Raw genomic sequence first — 24,390 nt, forward strand, 5'->3', positions numbered from 1 at the left:
TAGTCCAGGCCTGGACTGGTATATTGATCATTGTAGACATATGTCAGTCATCACAGTTTTAGCTATTGTTTAGCTATTCATACCTAGAGGAGGTGAGCGCCATAGTATCGGACCAAATAAAAGTGGTGCTATGTGAAAAGTCTTAAATTGTCAAACATACAATCTGTCTGTAACCATGTCCAAGTCCTTACCTGTTGCTCAATCAGGTTCATCTGAACTTATGTGTTTAGTACTCTCACTCTCTGAACTCTGGTGGTCAAATAGATGACATTCCCACCCTGACATGCCAGCGTACATTTAAAATTCATAAACTGTCTTAATCGCCTGCAGGAGAAGCAACAGATTGGTCAATAATGCATCAGGCAAGAAGAAGAAGCAGCTTCTCCTTCTACCTGCACGGGTTTGTGTCTCAGATATCCTTCCTGCTCAGTGGTCCCAGGCAAATAAAGGGAAGGACGGCTGCACTGAGATAAAGAGAGTCTATCATTTTGTTTTTGCACAACATTTCTATCTCTGTTGCTCATAAATGTAAGAGGATGTGATCCAGCAGTAGGGAGAAGCAGATATCATTTGAAACTACAGGATGACTAAGATTCAATTATCTTCATAATCATGCAAGTAAAGGTCACAGTGAGCTGATGGCCACTGCAGTGTATGAAATGAAAGGGGGAAAAAATAGACGTTCCAGCCCACTTCTTGCTGTTTCAATTGCGGATGCCATCCTAACAACACATAAAAATGTTTTTAAGGTGGTTAGAATTAATTATCTAGATTATCTTTTTACGAACGACCCACATTTTACAACACAGAATATTCTGCTTTAGTTACCAAACCGACCAGCAAATCTGTTGGAGGTGTAAACAAATGGAGCTAAAACAGAACAGCTTAGGTAAAACAGTTGAATATTTACATAAAGCAGCATCGGTTCGTAGTTAATTACCTGATCTACACACAAATCGATTTTATCATATCTGATACACTCATAGTCCAGCACTGGTGGTCTCCAATGCCTGTGAAGCATGTATAGGAGGTCTTTCAACAGTGCAAGGATCATGGATGCTGGAAAGATGGGAGGGGGGTGGGGGTACAGTGATTAAGGTGGGGGTCTGTCTGGTGGAATCTTGTCTCTTGTTGAAAGAGGTTATCTCCATCAGACCCTCTTGGACCAATCAATGATTCAATCAAATTTTATTTCTAAAGTGATTTACAACCACCACAGATTGAACAAAGAGCTGTACAGAATTAAAAGCACAAATACAAATAGTCGTAAAAAAATATATAAATCAGCTGTACATATAACTGTAATTCGGGTCAAATGTTAAAAGGACTCATAACTCATGTATAAAAGGCCAAACTGAATAAATAGGTCTTTAGTCTGGCCTTGAACAGGGGCAGGGTTGTAATGGAGCGTAACTCCAGGGGGAGAGGAACGATCACCCCACTGTTTAACCCTCAACCAGGGGACCACCAGCAAATGTTGCTCAGAAGAGCATAAGGCTCTACTGGGCTGGTGAAGAGTCAGAATGTCACTCAGGTAAGACAATCCAAGGCAATGGATTGATGTGAAAACAAACCACAGGATTTTGAACTGAATTCTGAACCTCAACAGCTCCTCCAGAGTGTTGTATTTAGGTGGACAACCATGTCAAGCTAGGCTTTCATTGTGCTAGACCATTTCTATTTTCATAAGACAAATTAAAAATTTGCTCGGGGTATTGCTTTAAGTCCTGACCCTTCTTTGAACTTGTTTACAACTGTTGCATTTTTTTTTGTTCCAGGCTTTGGACAGGTTCACTAGTTTGGCTACTTTTCTTCCATTTTCTACTTAAAGCTTCTCCACCTTTACTGTGTTTCAGCCCACAAATGGATAAGTGATGATTGCAACGGTTGGGTTACAGTTGTTAAAAATATCCAAATTTGGCAAATCATAGATTGCTAAAAGCTAAATGTCTTATATGCATATACGCTGCCTTTACTACACTGCAGGTGGGTGGGGAAAGACCCTACTAACACAGTAAAGGCATTACTAACAGATGTTTTAACCATTAACCTTGGAATTACTTTGTTTTGGGATTTTTGAGAAGTAGTCCTCTTATCAACAGATGAACAGAGATGTCATGTGTAAGAGAACATAAACAGAGAGTCCTGAATGGCTTGTCTAAATGTCACTGGTGTGCAGTGGCTTCAACTATGACACTTCATTGAGAATAAAAATGTGTATACACACATTCTAAAGACCTCTCATCTGCAAATTAATAATGCCTCCCGCTGTGTGGCTCATTGTGTGACGACAGCGTCTTTCTACTTGCATTTGATTAGAGTGAAAAATTTGAATAAGTCTCATTAAAGAAGCCATGCTGATAATCCAGCGGGAGCAATGGCAGGAGATGTTTTTCAATTGGAGCTGCTTATGAACACTTTAAAAGATGCAAACACAAGTGCGCGGTGGCAAAAGCAGCTTTTTGTTCTCTTGTGTTCCCTAACAGAGTGCCAGCTCCCTGGTGGCCACCCAACAGAGTGACCATGTAAAACAGGCTTTGCGTGACATTTCCAACATGACATTTGTCTGGTGGCCATCTGTGAAGGCCAACTGGCCTGCGCCAACAACAAAACTGACCAGCGAAAGCTTACACACACACTCTAAATAACCCCGCAAACAGCACCGCAAAAGCTCGCTCTACCCAAAAAGGGAAATATGCTTCTTTGTCGGGGTAAAAACAAACAACACACCCTTTAAATTCTGATTAAATTCCAGCTTTATGTGTAGTTTCAATGTAACTATTGTGTTTTCACATAGTGTGTTAATATTGCATACATTTTTAGATTTCTGCCTTTATTTTTATTTAATACATGTTAATTTATATTTACCTGGGTGTACCTGTTGAAGAATAGCCAGTAGTGATTGGCGTTCACATTTTTGAGTGTTTTGAATTGAAAAATGCTCTTTTTTACACAATGAACATGACGGGACTGCAACTCACCCGGACTTAGGGCAAAGCAAAAGATTTACAGTGTTTTCACTGGCAGCTTTTTGATATTTCTGAAGGTGGAGCTGCAGTGCTTACCTTCAAGGTGAGCTCTGAGAGACTGCTGTGGGTGTCCTTGCTTATTGTGCCTATTTGGAAATTTTCTGTTATATTTACTAACCCTTTGAAGATGTGTGAGTCTTTTAGGGACCTAAGCCCAGTCATAATGTGGCATACCCTCAGTTATGGTGGGAATTTGTCAGGTTTATGAACAGTGGCATTGCTGGCATGAAACCTCAACACCTATAGCAGCAACACATCTTTTGTGACGCATACAACCTGACTGATAAATTTTAAATCAAACAGATAAGTTAGCATACACTGACACACAAGAAATGCCATTATATATAGGCTAAATGTAATTTAATTTTTATACATAGAAACACAAATGATGCCTAATGATAATTCATCGAACAGAAAAGATTCACATCGATCCTTCAATGATACAGCAAGGACAACCAACTCTAGATGGAACGTAAACGTGAAGTGTGCAACTGCAGTATTTTTATTTGACAATCTGAGCTTGGGGCCGTAGTATTTGTGCACCACGACTGTCTACTGAGAGCGTGTTGGGCATGCGCACTGCAATTTCAGATGCTCATCTATTTAAACAAACGTTGGTGGGCCGGCCCCAATATAATGTGCCTCAAGAGGATATATCTTACTTAGCTTGTAATTTTTCTGGTAGTCTTATATATATAGAAACAAATGTTTATAACAGAATTTTATTGATAAGTAAATCTGTATTTTTTACATGAATACTCTGTAAAGAACATTCGCACTGATTATTGTGAACATAGAGCTCCACAGCGACATCTGGTGGAGCTTGGCTCCACTGTCCCCCAATGCAGAGACGCCACACATTATGCGTGTACTGGTAACCAGACACATCCACAGACATGCAGTTCCTCAAGCCAAAAAAAAAATCCTCCCATCACCAAACTATATCCATAAACTATTCATAAACACAGGTTATACTTACATTAAATATACATTTTTGTTAACAATCAATGCTTGTCCAATCAAATAGGTTAACTCAAGTGATCAAATTGAATAAGTAAAAGAACACAAGGCAAACACAGACAACAGGGCCATGTTGCATCGTCTGTTTTATAATTAAACAGATTAATTAATCATCAAAAAACATATTCTTTCTTAAAACGTATCAAAACTAGGCTCTGAATAGATATAATACAAACACAGCATCCAATATTTTTCAACGCGTCATGATTATTTTATTATTTCATCATATTTTATTGCAAGTAGCATCTGACATTCTCATGTAAAATGTTTGTCATCATACTTTTTTTCTTTGTGCTTTCACATTAAAAGATTTAAAATGAAACCAAACTCGTGAACTTGTCTAATTTGTAAAATATTAAAACTGTATTGAAATTCTCTCCCTGTCTGTCTGCAGCAGCTGACTGTACCCCCCCCCCCACACACACACACACACACACACACACACACAAACAAACAAACAAACACTCTTCGTTAGACTTGACAACCATCAGTAAACAACTGAACAAGGCTTTGAAATCATTGATTTCATGAATACAAAACATGCAGGCTGTGCGTTTTGCATTGATGCCTCAATGCCCCCTCCCATTTCTTTCTTGAAGGAAATGTGGGAGGCTGCACAGTGGCACAGTTGGTAGTACAGGTGCCCTGCAGCAAGAAGATCCTGGGTACAATCTCTCTCTGAATGGAGTTTGCATGTTCTGCGTGTGTATGTGCATGTGTGGGGTTCTCTCTGGGTACTCCAGCTTCCTCCCATAGTCCAAAAACATGGTTGTTAACTGGTTACTCTAAATTGATGTGAGTGTGTATGGTTGTTTTTTTCCTGTATGTTGCCCTGTGATGGACAGGCGACCTGTCCAGGGTGTAGCTCGCCTCTTGCCTAACCCTGCATGGATAAGTAAGTATTGAAAATGGATGGATGGTCAGGCCCAAAATAATTTACAGTAACTATTCTGCTTAATTTTGCATCGAATAACGTTGGAGATTCCACAAAAAGTTGCACCTGATGCTACAGGTCAGAGGAATTATGGTGGTTGCAGCAGCTGGACGTGGCACTCAGCACTGCATGAAGGCTAAGTGGTGCTTGTGCGCTCTGTGGATGTGGCCTGACTAGAATTTTCACAAGAACCCAGGGAGGAAAATGATGGAAGAGAAGGCAGCTTTTATTTGTTTTTATTTTCTTAATACATATCATCATCTTGATGAATAAAGAAAACATCGGGCGAGTAGCCAAAAAAAACGGGTAACCAACTTTTATGATTCAAGATTATGTCAGCTAATGTATATTTTGAAAAACCAGGTCCTGTTGGAGCTGCATTTGATGTTCAGAACGTTTAGCTGGAGAACTATAAACATGAACGTATCCAATTTTAACCTGGCTGAACTAAATTTTTAACTTGCCGTTGTCTCAGATCCCAAGAATGATCTGAGACAACGATACTGTATCTGATACTATATTCTATACTTTTGCATGAATTACTGAATCAATACATCGTGGCATAGAGAAAATCAGCCTGCGGCACTGCTGAGGTTAAATAATTGCTTGGTTACCTTTCATAGCATCTGCAGTGCTGGCTCTGGTGTGTCCCATCTCTGTCTTAATAATAATACTAGATTGTTCCTCAGTGGGATTCAGGTCTGGTCAGTTCGCTGGCCAGTTTAGCACAGATAAACCATGGTTGTTAAAGCAGATTTAGGTACAAAGGCAGAGTGGGCAGGTGTAAAGCTTATCCATGAAGCTTGTGAGCAGCCAGAACCATGAGGTGCGGCAACATTTCCTGGTAGATGGTGGATGCGTTGAGTTTGGACTCAGTAAAGCCAGTAGCAGATGCCACGGCACCACAATCATGTTGCAAAATGAACTTTTATCTTACAGACATGGACTTGGACCACAGTCCAATCTTTATTTTTCTCTTTATCCCCAGTTCTGATGTCTCCTTTTCAGGAGTGGGTTAATGGAACCACTGCCACAACTGTAGCCAGCTTCTTTCCATTGAGCTTTTTTGAAAGTTTGTATCAAGGACCATTTTGCTTCCCAAAAATCGTGCAGGCCATAATCATAAAGTTCTATATTTTTTTTTAAAAACTCTTTATTGGTTCAAGGCTTTTAGCGTTGGTGTTACCGCTGTCGATTATTCACCCAGTAGTGCAGACTGGGCTCAACTTTAATCATGCAAAAATGACTTTGGCAGCACGTGCCTGGGATTGGCTATAAGGACACTGGACCCGCCTCCAACATACTGAGCTCCTGTGTGGACCGTTTTCAGAAAACATGGACCAATCAAGACCTTCCTCAACCCTTTGAAAGACTCTCAGAAAGCCGCATTCAAGGGAGCTGCATTTGAACAGTCCACACTGTTTACTCCCATGTGCTGTTTGAGCATTTCGTGAATCACTATTGGTTCGGGAACCTTGTGAATGCTCTAACTTTCTGCCATTTATCTGCTCGCTAGTTTTCAGCTTGTTCAATTTGAAAAGCTCAAATTAGGTTGTTTGTTTTGCTGAGAAGCTGTTTTTATTCAATTCCCTTTTGTCCGTTTCCATCGGGTTTAACAATGTGTAGGACGTTGTGTCTTTTTGTTAAAAAACCCTTTAATCAATTTTACAAACTAGACTCTTTAATTTTATGTTACCCCGTTCTTCCAGCCAACTGTGGGCGTAACAGTTGGTGAATTAAAAACATTGAATTTGAGACTTCAGATACTGTGCCTAATCAGATGTGATTTTTGTTGCTGTTGCTGCTGTCGTTACATTTTCTCAATTGATAGTGGAAATTTCAAAGCTCTGGAGGGAAACTTATAAAGCGCCGTGGAATTCACCAATGCGGTTACTGCTCTTCCACGTTCACCTCGAGAAAAATCCGATGCAGGTGGCTTTGACAAATAATAATGACGCCTCCAGGGAGCTTCCCCTTACTGGGCTAGCAGAGCTGCATGCAACCGGCTCTCGGGAGATGGACCGACGAGGACTGCCAGCGGCGATTATCTCTTCCACACCTGTACACAGACTGTAGCGTCCACAACCCTGTAATGCATTCATTGTCTGTGCGATGAATGCAAAGGCGATTTAGAAATTCAATCCATTCCTGGATTTCTTTCGGGTCAGATGGGAAGACGCTGAAGTAAAACCCAAATGGGACTTTCATTTTGTGTTGATGAAAAACAACTTCAGACTGCAAGATGATGATGATGTGTGTGTGGTTGCGCAGCAGAACATACAGTCTTATCCTTTTAGGGCTGAAGGATTTCTATTCCAACATTAACGTGATGCAGCTCAGTGTTCATATGCATTCATTTGAAAAATAGGCCACTTCCCAAGAGAATCTGAGTCTCTTTATGTCTCTCGCGCACACACACAGCCTGGTTCTGTCTTTGCCGTCTGTCTCTCTTGTCTGTACACCTTTTCTCCTGGCTTGTCCATTGGTTGCTGCTTTCCCCCTCACATTCATCCTTTGTGTTTTTCTCCATCCGTTTCTTCTTCCTCTCACCTTTCAATCTTTTTTCTCACTTCCTGTTCTCTGTGTTAATGACTCCTTCTGTTTGTCTGCTCTGTCTTCCTCGGTGCCTCGTTTGCTCGCTCAGTGTCTCCATCTCACTGGTACTTAAAAATCGAAAGTGTGACCTATGTCTTGTTACACTACGCAGGTCCTTTTAAGCTTTTTCGCCCTTAAACTCTCCGGATGCAGTTTTTTGCCCTTTCTCTTTCTGTTTGTTGAATCACCAAAAGGGACCTTCTTTGTGACCTCCTGGATGAGTCGATGCACTTATGGCGTCATTCTGACAGGTTTCTTTATGAGATTGTTTAGCCTACTTCATAATGTCCTTGAATAATTCACCGATTCTAAACCCGAGGGCTCCTGGTGATATGCTACACTATAATGTTCGTTGTTACAGCAAATATTTAGAATGATTGCTAATTTTGTAGTCATTTTAAAGAAAAACATTTCTGCCTTTACTCTTTTTTTCCCATCTTGCTCTATATGAGCTCGGCAGGGTGGTTTGTATGAAGCAGGGGTGTCAAATTATAGTCCTCGTGGGACTTTGTCCTGCAACTTTTAGACGTTTCTGTCCTTTAACACGCCTGAATCAAAGAATTATGTCTTTAACACAAAGGAATATAACGTCTTTTTTTTAATGGACATCTGCTCTGGACAAAATTCATAGATTGTTTGATATAAGTCTATAGTCTCAGGGGTTTTTTTTGTATCAGTTTAATGTTTAAAAAAGGAGAACAGGATGTGTCAAATAAAAACTCAAAGCAATCCAATATTAACATAGTCCACCTCTCAATCATTTTCTCTGTCATCTGTCTACTGTTATTGTTTTTGGTGTAGAAATCCTGGCTTTATTTTATTCAAGGAAGTTGAAGTTCTGAGTCGGACTTCGTTACTCTGATAGATATGTCAAATGATTTGTAGCTTTCGGAGTAAATAATCCAAAAGCTGCCTGTACGGCACTTCTCCCAAGAGCCCCCGGCCCCTGAGACAACCCTGCAAATGTGCCAGAAAATGTCAGCCATGACTCAGCTTCATCCTTTCACCACATATGTAAAACAGGCAAAAAACGCAGAGGAGCTATTCAAAGGTCAACCCTTTATTAATATTTATTTATTTTTGCTATTTTTCATTTGTTGTATTCACAGTCTAAACCACTAAGTAAAGAAAATAATTTTAAAAAGTGAATAAAACATACCATCCGCCTTCGGGCCTGTCACCACTTGCCTTTCATTTGTAAGTGAATCTCTTCCTGGTTTCACTCTTCACTCCTTCCACCTTGAATGCTTTGCAACAGGAAAAAAAAAAAAAAGAAACTCTGACTGCACTTATTTAGTTTTTTTTCATTTTCAAGCTCAGGTCATGGCTAGGCCATGCCTTCTTGCATCTCTTCAAAGGACCTCCTATATATATATATATATATATATATAAAAAACATTGGTTTGGTATGTGTGCAAATGTTTGTGTGCTTGGTGTGCAAACTAAAGCTATGGCATTTGTAAATAGTTGTGAGAAAAAATGATATCACTAAGTCGCGCTCGAAAACTCCAGACTTCCTGTGTCCGTTTCAACCCAATCATACAGACAGATCCCAAGTGAAGTACCTGCATTCAAAAATGATCCATGTGATCAACCAGTGCAGTCAAGTTCAGTTTATCATGCAGATTGCTTAAAAAGTTTCCCATCTCAAGAACCCCTGCAGATTGCATCGAGTCATTGACTTGTAGCCTTCACTCCACTTGGATGAACATGAAGCCACAGTGAAGAGTCACTTGCATTGTGACGCTGGCTTTTCAGCCATCGATCATACCAAAGATGCCTGTAGCGACAGTGGAGAGGAAAACTCCCCCTTAACAGGAAGACGCCTCCAGCAGAACCAGGTTCGGTTCTCTGCTCTCTCGGGGTTAGAGGAGACGGAGCGCACACGAAAAAAAGAGAAAAGACACAAAGCACTGAGTGCTTTCTATGTTAAAGAGAAAATAAAAAGGTTGCTTTGTCCAAAATGTTGTTTATCCAGAATTTAAAGAATTGATTGGTAAAGCAGCTTGCAATGATTAATTCAGTTTAATTGCTTACACTCACTGACAAAACATGCTTGACAGAAAGCTAAATATCAGTGCGAGACATTTCCCAAGCTGAACAACTTACACTTTTGGTGTTTTTTTGCCCAACCTTTTATGGGGGTATAAAGAGAGTAATTTGTAACCTGGCTTCTTGTTCACACAATTTGCCTCTTCGCCCATGCCTGAAGTCATGTTGTTTAAGGTTTTACTACAAATCACCTCTGGAGGAGCTGGCAGGAGACCCAGAACTCCCAAATGGGAGAACTTGCTCCCATTTGCCCTGGGAACATCTTGGGATCCCCTAGAATGAGCTGGAGGATGTCACCAAGGAAGACGAAGTCCTGCTTAAGTGTTCTTGTTGGTAATTTGGACACTCGACAAAAACAAGTTGTAAATAGGTCCCTTTGAGTTAATCACATCTGGTTCAGATCCAAATCCTTTAGCAAAGAAACCACTCTGATTCCATGTTTTCATCTTTTAGTGTAATTTTATGATCAAAATCGGGTCAAAACAGAATGAACCTAAACACGCGGGCCATCACACACAGAGAGCTACCTTGGGCTGCTGTTTAATCCGAGGCCTTCCTGCTGGTTCTCCTGTCATTCACTGACATGTGTTGACATCAAGTAGGTATTTCAGGCTGAAGGGTGTCGCATGCTGCCAGGACTAATGTCTTAAACCTTCACAGCTTGTGTCACTCAAGACTAAAAAAGAATGCATGAAATGAGAAGAATCTGACTTTTTTTTTCTATACTGTCATGAGAAAGCCAGAAGTCACTTTATATTTTACCATCTAAATTTAGTGTGTGTACAAATATACCGAAACCACTAAGGCTATTTAGCAATTAAATATATGTATCAATTAAGCACATTCTCTGTCGTTCAAGGCCCAAAGGTTTGAGACTGACAGAACCTTTTAATGTTACTGTTTTTTAGTGGATTTTAATCCAATTTATTGAAAAACAAATGAAAGTTTTGCAAAAAACTAGCCCTGCAACATCGTTAAGATCAGTTGAGGCTCAAATATGGGGGAAAGTACAAGAAAGTACTGAAAGGTAGCCAGTCCTGACACAGCAGAACACCGTGAATTCTCCAGTCACGGTGACAGGACTTGATGTTCTCCAAAATCAGCCGCATTTCCTCACATTTAGAGTTTTAGACATTGCTTAGAAATATGCCAATCCACGTGGCACAAAGCAGCTCTGAGTTTGTGAACGCATTCCTCGGTTATGCGTTTTTTTCCCCTGCATCTTTAGATCGATCTCTTGAACTAAAGTTGCCTTGGAGCTTTTTTTTTTTTTTCCCCTACTTGATGCTCCAACTTTGAAAAAATGCGAGAGCAGCCACGAGGCATTCTTTTAAACAAAGCAGGCCTGAAAGAGGATGCAGAGCCTGAGCACGACCGGGTCAAAGAAAGTGGAGAAATATGGCCGCCAGGGACGATAGTTAGAAATGAAGGAAGCAACGCTTTTTAGCCTGGTGAAGATCTGGCGTGCGTTTCTGAGCGGCAGCTCTTGGCAAAGAGGTCGGGCGAGTGCTCTTAAGGTTCCTGAGGGCGTTTTGTAAAGTGGAACGGGCACGCATTAGAAATGTGTGCGATTGTGCTGTAATCAGGAAGATGCTGGGGTAGAGATGCAACACAGCAGGCTGGAAAAGACTCCTGAAATAGAGCTTTCACTCCTGCTGCTGCTGCTCCCAAACTTACTCCATTCGTGTGTGTGTGTGTTTGTGTGTGTGTGCATCTCTGTGCAGAATGCATTTGCTGGCATACAAGTAAAAAAATAAAGTTTGTAGAGAACTAATAAATCCCCTCCTAACCTGTCTTTTATTGCTCCGTAAATGACTGTAGATAGCGCTGACTTTCTCTACACCCCCCCTCATGTTTGTTTTTGTTTCGTCTGGCTGTGTCCCATGGCAGAAAATGTAAAATGCGCTTATGCAAATCTGTCAATTAAACGTACTGTTTTGGAAAGCAGCGAGAGAAAGAGAGAGAGAGAGAGAGGCGAAAAGAGAGAGGACGGAGGAGCGACGGGGATGCTTTTGAAGAGATGAATCGCAGAAAGATGAGCTGCCTGTAGAGACACGGAGAGGCAGACAATACAGGAGATGTTTTAGTTTGGCTTTTTCTTTAATGAGCATTTCCCTCTCGCGGCGCAGTCTCCGACGCTTTTTGAGTCCCTATCCATTATATTCCCCCATTTTTTCTTATGACGCGAGTATGTGTGCGTGAGGATGGCTCATTTTTGCCGCGGTAGAAGATTACAGTACCACCCTACTGCATGTGGATCCTCTTCTAAAGATGCTGCCGAGTCTGTTTACTGATTGTTTTTAAAGCGCTGAACTCGCCATTAGCGTCGCTCGCTAAGATTGTCGGAACCGCTGGCAGCATACAATATGTATCGATGTGGATTTTGTGTCATGCACCATTTATTTGTTGATTTGGTCATCATCCTGCTGGAAGACCCAATGATGACCGTTTTCCTTTATGTGACTGAAATCAGCAGTTTTGCTTATAATTAATGTTTTGCCACAAAATCCAGGCCCTCCGCCTTACTCGACAGTTAGTATCAGGTGCTTTTTTTTTTTTACATGTTCATTCTGTGTTTCAAAGCTAACCCACCGGGTTGGTTCTTACTCTAACTTGCAAATGTTCCCCTGTTTTCCCCATTTTGAAAAGAGGAAATGGGCCTCTGTGTTACATCACATTAATACCCCCTTGAAACAAGGGGTCATGGAATGCTAAAATCCAAAGGTCCCATATAGTCTGATCAACCTAAAAGATGTACAATTTAAATTAAAACTAATTTGATTGTATTTATTTTCTATGAAGTTTGAATAATAATCCCTGCGCCACGCGATAGCTATGGCCAGTGTTAGAATGCCTGGAGTATAAAAAAGTAGTTTCTAAGAGGTACAAATCGGCCAAAGACGAGCAGATTTCTTCATATACCTCAACATGTAACATTGCCCCATTAGATTAGAGAGATGTTTGAATACAAATAGCTGAATTTCAAATAAATTGAGTAGTAATAAAACAACATAAAAACAGAATCTGGGTTACTGTTAAATTGTCGCTTCATCCATTAATTTTATTGATGGAACATTGCAACTAACCAATTAAACTAACAAATGAGGTGAGTTATTATACCACTGCCTTCGCCTATTCAAAAGTCCCAAGTCTTACAAAGAAAGGTTAACATAAGCATATATACATAAGCACATGTTCAGGGTTAGGGTTACATTTATGTATACCTTATGTATACCTACCTAACTAATTATAACACTTAGTCCCAAAAGCTGACTTTTTGTAGGTATCACTAAATGTCTATATCAAGGACATGCTATGGCTGCGTGAATTAGCCACATAACAAAATCCCAGAAAAAGATTCTAGAATGTTAAATCAGACAGTTTATAGTTATAAATGGAAGCCAAAAAATTTTTTTCCCATACCGAGCAACTGTTGCGTCTCAACTTTTTCCGATTATACACGTGATTTGTTTCCCCGCTTGTCTCAGGCTCATGGCATCGGAACTGAAGCATAAAGCTGGCCCGTTTGCCGGTGCTGGTGTTGTTGACCTGAGCAGCTTTGAGAGGCCTGTTGACGATGATTGGAGGGAATCTGCCTACACGGGGCGACATGGGGCCTGAGTCTCTGCTCTAATTATGACACAGTATGAGAGAGGAAGAGCCGCGGAGATTGACTGGGGGCAGGCTATTTATAGCTGCTTGGTAACTGTCTGTACATGAGCGGATGGCACTGAAGCAGGGAGGCTGATTGCTGGATGAGTGCTTCACAAGAGGAGAGGTCGCAGTCGGCTTATTTACTTGGCCTCGCCGGTGTAAAGGGGGGGATTTTAACCGTTGAATTCCAAGACGGCTGACAATTGAAAGTAGCCTGAAGCAGTTTTCCCTTAAAAAGTCAGGTCTGGTCATGCTGTAACCCTTTGCTCAAGTAAATCATATGTCAACAAAGACTTGCTGACAAAGACTTGCGCTTCCCCTTTAACACGTAGTTCCCATGGTGCAACATGGTGCTGGCAGCATCATCCTGCGGGGATGCTTAGATACAACAATAATGAGCAAAAAATTTCAGCCTCTTGTCACGGTATGCATATATACTGCCTCCTTATCCTTCCTATTTATAGTTGTGCATTAGTGTGTGTGGTTCTGCGACATCACATTCCAGTAGGCAGCATTGCAGTGTGTGGCTGCAGCGTAACAGAACCTAAAATGAAAAGTCGGTGTGAAGTTTTGCATAAGAACTCCAGATTACTGTCTTTTTTTATTTTTTTTTCCAGGTATTACAGCGCCACCATCTTGCAGATGTCGGGAGTGCGTGACGACAGACTGGCGATCTGGCTGGCGGGGCTCACCACCCTCACCAACTTCCTGTTTACCCTCCTGGGAGTGTGGCTTGTGGAGAGGGTAGGGCGCAGGAAGCTCACTTTGGGCAGTATTCTCGGTGAGACACAAAGAGCTGCTGGGTTATCAGGCGCTATCGGGGGAAGGTACTAATCCATATTTTCTTTTATCCCCCCCCCCCCCCCCCCCCCCCCCCAACAGGTACATGTTTGAGTTTGAGCCTACTGGCCGTAGGTTTTCTGATGTCTGCTCAGCACAGTCCTCCTGTTACTGTCCACCCACTGGACCCTGCGATGGCTAACTCCACCTGCTCCAAGTACCAGTGAGTAAACACACAAATCTAGGCTGGACCTCCTTCAGCTAGAAAACTTTATGCTCTGATTGGTAACGTTAGCCATTTATTGTCTTCTGTTGTATCCAATCGGGAGGATTGAGACACCAAAAATGGCTGAGAGCTGAAATGAATTAAGGAAGCTAATTTAATTCCACATTGGAGTTCTGAAAATCACGACTCCACCTTCAAACGTTAACCCTGATGAGCAAAATAAAGATTTTCCACAAGGTGAAGGACTGATTCCATGGTTTGGCAATGCTTTGCAGCAGCAGGACCTGGCCAGCTCACCATCATAAAATCCACTGATTTGACGACTGATTCCAGCTATTAGAGGCTAAGGTCTGCTAACCCATTTCCTGGAAACACAATTTGTTGATATCTTGCGTTGAAGGACATCAAGAATTGAACTTTTTGCTGTTTTCCTGCTTGGAGGCGCAGCCGGAACCACTGTTGTCTTGCCGCAAGAACATTTTGATTCCCAGCCTGGTGTCTTTCTGCAAGGAGTTTGCATGTTCTCCCTGTGCATGCATGGATTGTCTCCGGGAACTCTAGCTTCCTCCCACAGTCCAAACAAAAAATTACTCCTAGGTTTATTGGTCTCTCTGAAGTGCTCTTAGGTGCGAGTGTGTACATGCATGGTTGTTTGTTCTGTGTTGCCCTGTGATGGACCGGAGACCAGGGCATACCCCGCCTCTCGTCCATTGGTCGCTGGGACCCTGGAAAAGACAAGCGGGTATTGATGATTGATGAATAATTTTACAGTTAGTTTCTCACTACTTTTGAAAAATCTTTTATTTTATTTTTTTTAAGTTAAACTCAAGGGAGTCATGCATTGAACAGATGTGAGTGTTTAGGAGATTAATCATTATCTCAACAGCCAAAGGGATCAATGGACATCTTCATCTTTTTTTGCAAAAAAACAAACAAAAACAAACTGTGAAATGTGGTGGTTAAAGGCATCATGTTGTGGGGTTGTTTTTCTTCTGATGGGACAGGGAAGCTGGTCAGAGTTGATGGGAAGAAGGATAAAGGCAAATCTTGGATGAAAACCTTTTAGAGGCTTGGGCAGAGCTTCACCTTAAAGCATCTCTACAAGCAGAGACCCATGATGATGACAAAAGTGTTATAACACAGTGGTATCATCATTAATTCTAAGTAATTTGAATGTGTATCGCCTTGCTATTTATAGAAACCCTTCATATTATTGTAAGACTTGGCTGTATAGTTTTATATCAGTACAAACAAACAAGAGTCAATAATAGCTACTCATCACTGTTTTATTATTAGTGCTGATGTCACATCCTTTCCACACGGGATTCATTTTTCTCATCCGAAGCTCTACAGTTGACTTAACTTGTCTCCGCGAGCTACAAAGGGCAAACACACACACACACACACACAGGCACACTGACAAACTGTTAGCTTCAGTGTTTCTTCGAGTGAGACAGAGATCAGATGCCTCCATGTTCTAATTTACTCTCACTTACGCAGACACAAGGCAAAACTCCAGGGTAAAAACACTCATTGTGATGAAAAACAACGCCTAATGGACTCCCTGACCAGGACCAACTCCCTGTAATTCCACCACCCTCTATACACACACACAAAAACACAAAAGTAATTTGAAGAGATGAGTGCTTTCACCACTCTGGAATGGCTTTGTTGTGTTCCCACACATGCTCTCAGCTACCACCACGGTATTAGAACCACCACAGGCTGCTTTCCTCCGTTGTCTCTTCACTTCTGGGGGCGGGCTTTCCTCTGGAGCGAGGGGCAACGAGGCATTTCTATTGGTCTGCGTGGACATTAGAAACAACATTTTTATATTATAATTTTCTGTACATAATAATATTATATGATAATATTGGAACAAAATTCAGTCTATAAGAGAAGTGAAGAGAATGTGATCTGTAAAACGCAATTTGAAAAGAATTCAATTCGTAAAACGCAATCTGAAAAAGAGAAATTTGGAATAAAAGTGATTTTAAAATATAAAATTTGAGGGGGGGGGGGGGGGGTGAAAAAATAAAAACTGAGAAAATAAAACCAGAAAAAATAAAACATAATTTTTTTTATTCTGAAGTAACAAAATCGGAGAAAGTTACTATTTCTTCTATTTAGCCATTTTTGCAAAGTTTAATTTTTGAATTGCATTGTTTTTTTTTTATTTCCATTTACAAAACATGTTCTTTGCTTGCAACAATATGGGAACAATATTCCCTCCATAACTGCTGGTGAAGATTCTCAGTCATCCAGGTCATGGTCATTCCAAAAAAAAAAGTAAAAACAAAGCAATAACGTTTCACGTCGTCAAATGAGGTTTAATATCAGACAAGTGTAGCCTGGCACCATCTTTTTAAAAGCTGAGATTAATTTGATTAACACCCAACCTGTAAAATCAAGAAATCACATCAACAGCACCTTTCTAACCACATAAAGTAGACTAAAATATCTTTAAAAGTAACACCTCATTCCACGATATCTGAAGAAATTATGAACAGATGAGAAAACAAAGTCATCTGCATCATTTAGTCTAGAATGAGCCTCAGCGAGAGGTATTGTGCACAACGTGAGAAAACACGAAACGGTGACTTACCTTCCCAGGAGAGGTCGGACTACCAAAATTACTCAATGACTCCTCTGGGACATCACAAAGGAGCCCAGAATAAAACACATGCAGGCCTCACTTGCCTCAGTTAAGGTCAACGTTGGAGACTGGTGACAAATGGCATCTATGGGAGAGTTCCAATGCCGAAACCTTGCCGGGCACATAAAGTGCCGTCTCAGATATGCCACAAAACATCGGCATCAGATACCAGGAAAGTATTTTGTGGGAAATAAAGTGGAGCTTTGTGAATGCGAATTTCCCTTACATCTGCTGTAAAACTAACAGCATTTCAGGGAAATGACCATCATGCCGGCGGTCGATCACAAACACCTAGTCGGGAGACAAGCGTTGTGCCACCCTTGGCGGCGGTTGTTGCCGCCAAGGGTGGCACAACCAGTTATCAGGTTTAAGGGGCAATTACTTTGTCACATAAGGCCATTATCTTTTGGATCGCTCTTTTCACTTCATAAATGAAATCATTTGGAAACTGCCTTTTGTATTTAGCCATGCTGCCTTTGTTTGATTGCAAAAATGTGTTCCTTTTAGTCAAGGGAGCCATACGTACGCATATTTTTTTCTCTCGCTCTTCAATGCGTCGCTTTGCTTAGCAGTAAACCCGAGCGTTTCCTGCTGCTTGCTGTGCAGGATGTGCGAGCCTTGCATGCTGGACCCTCGCTGTGGCTTCTGTTACCGTGAGAACGGCTCGACGCTCCTCGCCTCCTCCTGTGTGCCGGTCGATAAGGCCTCCACCGAGCACGCGGCATTGGGCAGGTGAGTCACGGGACGCAGCGTAAGTACCGGCATGCTTGTAGAACATACTTCCTATTCCAACCAGATCCCGTATGCGGTTGAACAAAAGCAAAAGGAATGTGTTTCCCTCTTTTAGATGTTCAAACTCTACCCTCATGAGAGATCAGACCTACTGGGCCTATAACTACTGTCCCACCTCCTATTCCTGGCTGGTGTTGTTGGGTCTGGTGCTCTACCTGGCTGCTTTTGCTCCAGGTAAGAGGATGAAACTGTTTGTTTTGTCTGGGATCCAACAGAAATCTATGGTGTCTGACAGATTTGGGTGAGATTGTTCATCTAGAACCCTTCATACTCTGTAAGGTTCTCCGCTTTCTAAGTGAATGAGTATCAGTCTTATATCAGAAAGAATCTCTAACCAAATTAATTTATCTGTCGCAATTCAGTGTTATTGCTGAGAACTAAATTCATTTCCTGCAATCTGCTGGAGCAACTGTCATCCTAGTGAAAGTGTTTCTTATACAAACATTGGTGTTTTACTAGAAACCAGTTTAATAGTCTATAAGAAAGCAGTTTAATAGGGTTAGGGAAGACAAATAGACTAAAGTCACATTTCATTGGGGTCCCAATATGTTAAGAACCTTTTCTGTTACATTTCACTCGTTGCAATGCCAAACATTTCACCATTAAGGTTGCAATACTAATCTATCCAAAATGGTGGCAGTTACACCTTTTCCAGATGTTTAGTTTGCAGGCATCAAACTCAGATCCATCCTTTATTTATCCAGGTAAAACCATTCATAGAGATTCAAATGTCTTCTCTTCTTTTCTTTAAAACAGACCTGGCCAAGAATCATGAATGAAAATGAAATAACACATAGGGAACAACCCAAGCAGGGATTTATATACATAAAATACATCAGGTTGGAATGTGTGAAAATCTACAAGCTTACAGAGAACTGTACAGTCATCTGTACAGCACTGAAAACAATTTCCCCTAATGTAGCTCTTCTACTTTTGCCCTTTTGTCACACTGACATGTTTAAAAAAAAAATCATTAAACAAATTTTATTCAAAGATGCATACATAAAAAGGCAGTTTTCCAGTTTATTAGCTCTAGTACAATAAACAAATAACTTAAATAGAACCGGAAGCTTAAAAGATGTCAAAGGGAAACATTGTTGATATCTGGTGTTGGTTGGGAACATGGAACAGAGATAAACATTCCCAGGAGTGTTCAGCGTACCAAGATAACTGTAAAAGTGCATTGAGGAGCAATAAGACAAACTATTGGGACCGTTGCAAGGCCACAACCTCTGATGAGTGGAAAAGGAAACACAAAGCTTATCTCACAGTTAGGGCGGAGCTAGAAATCTGATTGAAACTTTTTAAACTTACTTTTTAAAACATAAACGTATGATACAGGGAGTTGTGACCACTGTGGGGAGGATGAGACAGTAGAACTTGCTGCATTGTTATGTCTGAATTATAAGCATGAAAGAAGATTTAGGTTAGAATTTGGATAGATTAAATAATAGTTTCACATAATAGGCACAATGCAAATTAACCTATAGTGCAAACATAGAGGTTAATATAAAAATTATTAATCGAATTCGATTTTTCTAGTATGTAAGTATGAATATATATTGAGGGAAATTTGTTTTGATCACATACATCTATCTTGATCAAATGTTATTTTAACTATCTATCTATATATATATATATATTGATCACAGATATATTTTTTTGCTTTGGTCTCACATTTTGATTGAAATGAGTTTTTGTTTGATTGAATAATAAAAAAGATAAATTTACCTCCATTCATACAAACACTTCAGATAAAAAACCATCAAGAATCATACTCCAACCAGATAGAGACGGTAATGCACTCCTCCAGTTTCTCATTCATTTTTTTTATTTTTTATCAACCTCTAAGAACTAGGGGGTGAAGAAGATGATACAAAGAGAATGGAGTCTAAAAGGAATATTAGGTTCAGAGGGGGAAATTGATAGAATTATAAATAATGCATTGCTCTGATGTTTACTAAACTAATACATAGAATATAGGCGAAGGCTATAGCTACACACTCATGTACAGTAGGAGACAGTATGCATGACTAATGTTGTTTGCGATGGAATAAGTAGAATGATTTTTGCGGCACTTCTAGTATTGAAGATGTCAAAGATATGGGCACATAGCTGCAGCCCGAAAAGGAAAACAGGAGTGTCCCAAATGTGGTGCTGAACCAAGAATGTGGGGATGATGTGCAGGAATAGGGCTTTATCTCTGAAAAGCATTTAAGTGAGCAACAAAAGACCAAAGAGAAGAAACCTATAAATGGGGCAAATACTTTATAAATTCATAAAGAAAAGAACACTAGATAAAAAAAAGGCACAGAAAAAGTTACTGAAGTATGCTTTGTTTACCGTTTTCAGTCCCTTGAACAGTTTTTATGTTTTGTTTGAGACAACTTTTTGCCACTTGAGGATATCGTGTTTGTGTTTTCTTGGACTGAACAACATCCAAGGCTGACTGGAAAAGGTTTTGAACGGTTGCTGGAGAGAAACGATGTGTAATTTTGCTGCAGTGTCAAGTTATGCTTACTCTTGGAAATGTTTGTTAGAAATCGCTGGACTACACCAGGTGACATTAAACATTTTTCAACCATTAAAATCCAAAGCACTAAAAACCACTGGAGCTTACAAATAGATAGTTATGTCAGTTGCATTAGGAAATATCTGCAGCATTGTATAAATTATCCCAAAGATTAAGGCTGCAGTTTTATTTTGCTGGTCGTATTTCAAGTACTAATCAGTTGCATTTGCATGTGAATAGCTTTTAATTTCGATTGATAGTATTCGAACAAGATCACCTTAGTTAAAAATCACTTACGCAATTAAGTGTTTAAAAGAGAGCAGAAATACATTTCTTCTGGCAGATCATGTCTCCATATGGCATGAAGTGCTCCTGTAATGGCTGACGGCTAATTTCTCTGGACTAGGTATGGGCCCAATGCCGTGGACCATTAACTCAGAGATCTATCCCCTGTGGGCGAGGAGCACCGGCAACGCCTGTGCTGCTGGAGTCAACTGGACCTTCAACATCTTGGTGTCTCTCACCTTCCTCCACTTGGCTCAGTACCTCACTTACTACGGTCAGTATTTTCACTTTTTTTATGGCAGGGAGAGCCCTCATTGATGTCTTTCATGTCCATCTCAACACAGAGAGCAAAGGTCTTCTGCCCCCTAAAGTCGAGCATTTAGGAAAGAAAGATTGATTGACACCTTGAGGGTTTATTTTTGTTTCTGATCAACAGTAGGCATCTCCCCACACAGGCAGGGGCTGGCCTTTAGCTAGAAATGAATCAATCAGAGGCGATGATTGAGACTTCCTGGGAAAATGATCGATTTGACCTGTTGTTAATCCATTCATCAAGCTGGAGGGAAAAAAACGAAAAAGCATTTGGTGGACCTAGATGTGGTTTTTTAAAAATGCAATTATTCATGGTTGTGACAAAAATGGCAATCTGGTTTGACAAGGAGGAAATGGAGACCCTAGCAGCTAGGATATCTCATTAAACGTTTGGCACTGGGTGTGTGCCTTCCTATTGCCAGCTGCATTTTGTAGTCCTCTAAGTTATATTAACCCTGCTGGAATAAAACTCAGGACAGGAACGTGTTACTCCTTGCATCCTTCGTTGTGTCTTCGCTGGCAGTTTGAAAGCAATATTTCAACGTGGCAAAACATTTTTATTCAACAGCTTGCACTTTAATCCTCTGCTGAAGTGTGTAGGCGATTAACATCCTGCAGTAGCTGTCGTCTTGGATTTGCCGTCACAAACGCTGATTCTTCTTTGCCTATTCGTGTCAGAATCCCCTGCTTTTCAGGTTTAAAATTACTGGATTAGCCCAGATTATAAATACAAAGGTCAATCACCAATTTAAGGTGATAGATGGACGGACGGATGGATGGATGATGAAAGGATAGGTGGATGGATGAATGGATGATCATCTGATGGATGATCATCCGTAAGATGAATGGATGAATGAGTGATCATCCAGCAATCGATTCATCCATCAGATGAATGATTTTGAATTCATCCATCCACCTATCCTTTCATCATTCATCCATCCATCTGTCCATCCATCCATCCATCAGATGGATGATCATCTGTCAGATGAATGGATGAATGAGTGATCATCCAGCCACCAATTCATCCATCAGATGAACGATCATACATTCATCCATCCACCTATCCTTTCATCATCCATCCATCTGTCCATCCATCCATCCATCCATCAGATGGATGATCATCTGTCAGATAAATGATTTTGAATTCATCCATCCACCTATCCTTTCATCATCCATCCATCCATATGTCCATCCATCCATCCATCCATCCATCCATCCATCAGATGGATGATCATCTGTCAGATGAATGGATGAATGTCTGATCATCCAGCCACCGATTCATCCATCAGATGAATGATCATCCATTCATCCATCCACCTACCCTTTCATCATCCATCCATCCATCCATCCATCTGTCCATCCATCAGATGGATGATCATCTGTCAGCTGAATGGATGAATGTCTGATCATCCAGCCACCGATTCATCCATCAGATGGATGATCACTCATTCATCCATTCATCAAATGGGTGATCATCCGTCTGATGAATGCAGCTTTTAGACAATGGGACAGAAACGTGTTTGGAAATACAAATATTTTCCTAACCAGTTATCCAGACCTGCTCAAACCGTATTATAGACATTTGTGGACTGTGAAGGAACTTTGTTTTCCCGGTGGTGAATGACAATAAGCACATTCCTAGGACCTAGACCTAAAAAATGTCCTGAAACGTCCCAGCAGCGTCTCTCACCTTCGTGGGTGGCCACTCCTGAACATGCACGTTGCTTCTGTTTCCCCCAGGAGCTTTCTTCCTGTACTCCAGCATGGCGCTGCTGGGTTTCGTCTTCATCTACGGCTGCCTGCCGGAGACCAAAGCCCGCCGCCTGGAGGAGATCGAGGCGCTGTTTGAGAACCAGCTCTGCTCCTGCGGCGCCTCCGACTCGGACGAGGCGCGGCAGGTCGAGTACATCCGCGTCAAAGGCTCGAATTACCACCTGTCTGACAACGACGCGTCGGACGTGGACTAGGAAGACCTGGCGTGTTGACCCCACTCTGGATCTTTCAGTGACCTCCGAAACATGCAGAGTGATCTGGGTCTGTGATAGTCATCTCGTTTTGTGATCGGTGCCACCGGCCGGTCGCCCTCACCGTGAGGTTAAGAAGGACCTTGATCGGGAAGCGAGACTGTACCCCCCCCCCCACACACACTGAATGCAAAAATATTCTGGCACAGCTTTGTTCCTATAAAAACAAAACAAAACAAAAAAAAAAAGGTACGGTACATGTGTTGTTTGGAAAGCAGATTTGTGCACCCACATCACGTTTAGCTGACCTGACAGCTGTCGTCGTGACTCGTAGTATCTCCGTTGTGCCGTTACGCCTTTCAGTGTGAGACACCTTTCGGATCGATGTTGTTTCGGCTTGTAGCATAACGCAGTGATGTTAGCGCCCCCTACGTGGCAGTCTCCCGTTCGTCGACGGTCTTTAACCTTTTTACGAAACCCAACCGACAGACTGGCGCAAGTGCTACACCTGAGCAAACTTGTGTTGCTAGTGCTTGACAGCACTAACGAAACAAAAAAAAAAAAAAACTCTGCGGGGGGCACTGAAAGGATTACAGGTTAGGGTTGCGGGGGTTTTTTGTTTCTGAAATACGTCTGTGGCCTTCACGGTTGTTTTGCGTTCAGGTTTTTGAGTTTCTCGCCTCGGAAAAAAATCAAACCTGCCGTTTTTTAGCACAGCGCAAAGGGTTTAACCTTAAAACCAAAATATGTGCAAACAAATCCAACAACATGAGTCTAAAAAAAAAAAAAAAAAAAACACTACTCAGAGGAACTGCTAACTGGACACATTGTAAACATGTCGTGTTCTGATGAAGCAGTGAAGTAAAACTTTCATTCTATAATGGAGGTGTTAAATTACTTTCTATAATGGAAATGGTGATAGTGCCTGTGTAACGTGCCTAATGCCCATTTCTGTTGCATTCCCTGCATGTCTACATAGCTTCTTCAAGTTCAATTGTTTTATTTTTGTCTTCCTCGTTAGCCTTATGTACAAACTAGAGTGTTTTATTTCAGTCTGGCTTTAATGTCATTTAGGCAATGTTTCGTAACAACCGGTGAGTAGTTACTGCTTGGCCCTTGATTTCAGGGGGGTCCCTGTGTGTAGCATAAGCTGTGGAAGGAAAGAAAAACAACAACACTGTGTTGCAATGCCATGTAAATAAACTAAACATGACGCAACAGTGCCCAATAGACTATACCTATTAAAATGTATCTCTGTTTAAAGGAAGGTGACCATGAGCTCCCGTGCTACATTATTAATGAGATAAACTATGTATTCATTGTCGAAGGTACACCAGCATGCAAATGAATCTGGGAGATTTATATTAGAGCCAGTGGTATTTTCAACCTGCGTTAAAAGCAAAACATTATTGCAAAGCGGGAGAGTGGCGCCCCCGTGTGGACAACTGTCTAAGTGGGGCCAAAGATGTGATTTACATGCGTTTAAAAACAGACGCTGTTTCCCTGCAGTCAATTTAGACTCACCTAACGTCAGTATTTGCCCTGTGTGAGGAGAAAGGTTCCACACACTCAATATTGC

The 24,390-nt window shown here is 41.1% G+C and overlaps 1 protein-coding gene across 1 annotated transcript in view; it reads left to right on the forward strand.

Annotated features, from left to right (window-relative positions):
* The window catches only part of LOC105936303 (proton myo-inositol cotransporter), a 109,636-nt gene extending 86,029 nt beyond the window's left edge, over positions 1-23,607 (forward strand). Inside the window, exons 5-10 of the mRNA XM_012877063.3 lie at positions 13,902-14,065; positions 14,167-14,287; positions 17,553-17,678; positions 17,794-17,912; positions 20,657-20,809; positions 22,588-23,607. Coding sequence (XP_012732517.2) covers positions 13,902-14,065; positions 14,167-14,287; positions 17,553-17,678; positions 17,794-17,912; positions 20,657-20,809; positions 22,588-22,814 — 910 coding nt within the window. The 3' untranslated portion in view covers positions 22,815-23,607. The remainder of the gene's footprint in view (positions 1-13,901; positions 14,066-14,166; positions 14,288-17,552; positions 17,679-17,793; positions 17,913-20,656; positions 20,810-22,587) is intronic.
* Positions 23,608-24,390: the final 783 nt, after the last annotated feature.

The sequence above is a fragment of the Fundulus heteroclitus genome, chromosome 17, assembly GCF_011125445.2.
Source record: "Fundulus heteroclitus isolate FHET01 chromosome 17, MU-UCD_Fhet_4.1, whole genome shotgun sequence".
Classification (NCBI taxonomy): domain Eukaryota; kingdom Metazoa; phylum Chordata; class Actinopteri; order Cyprinodontiformes; family Fundulidae; genus Fundulus; species Fundulus heteroclitus.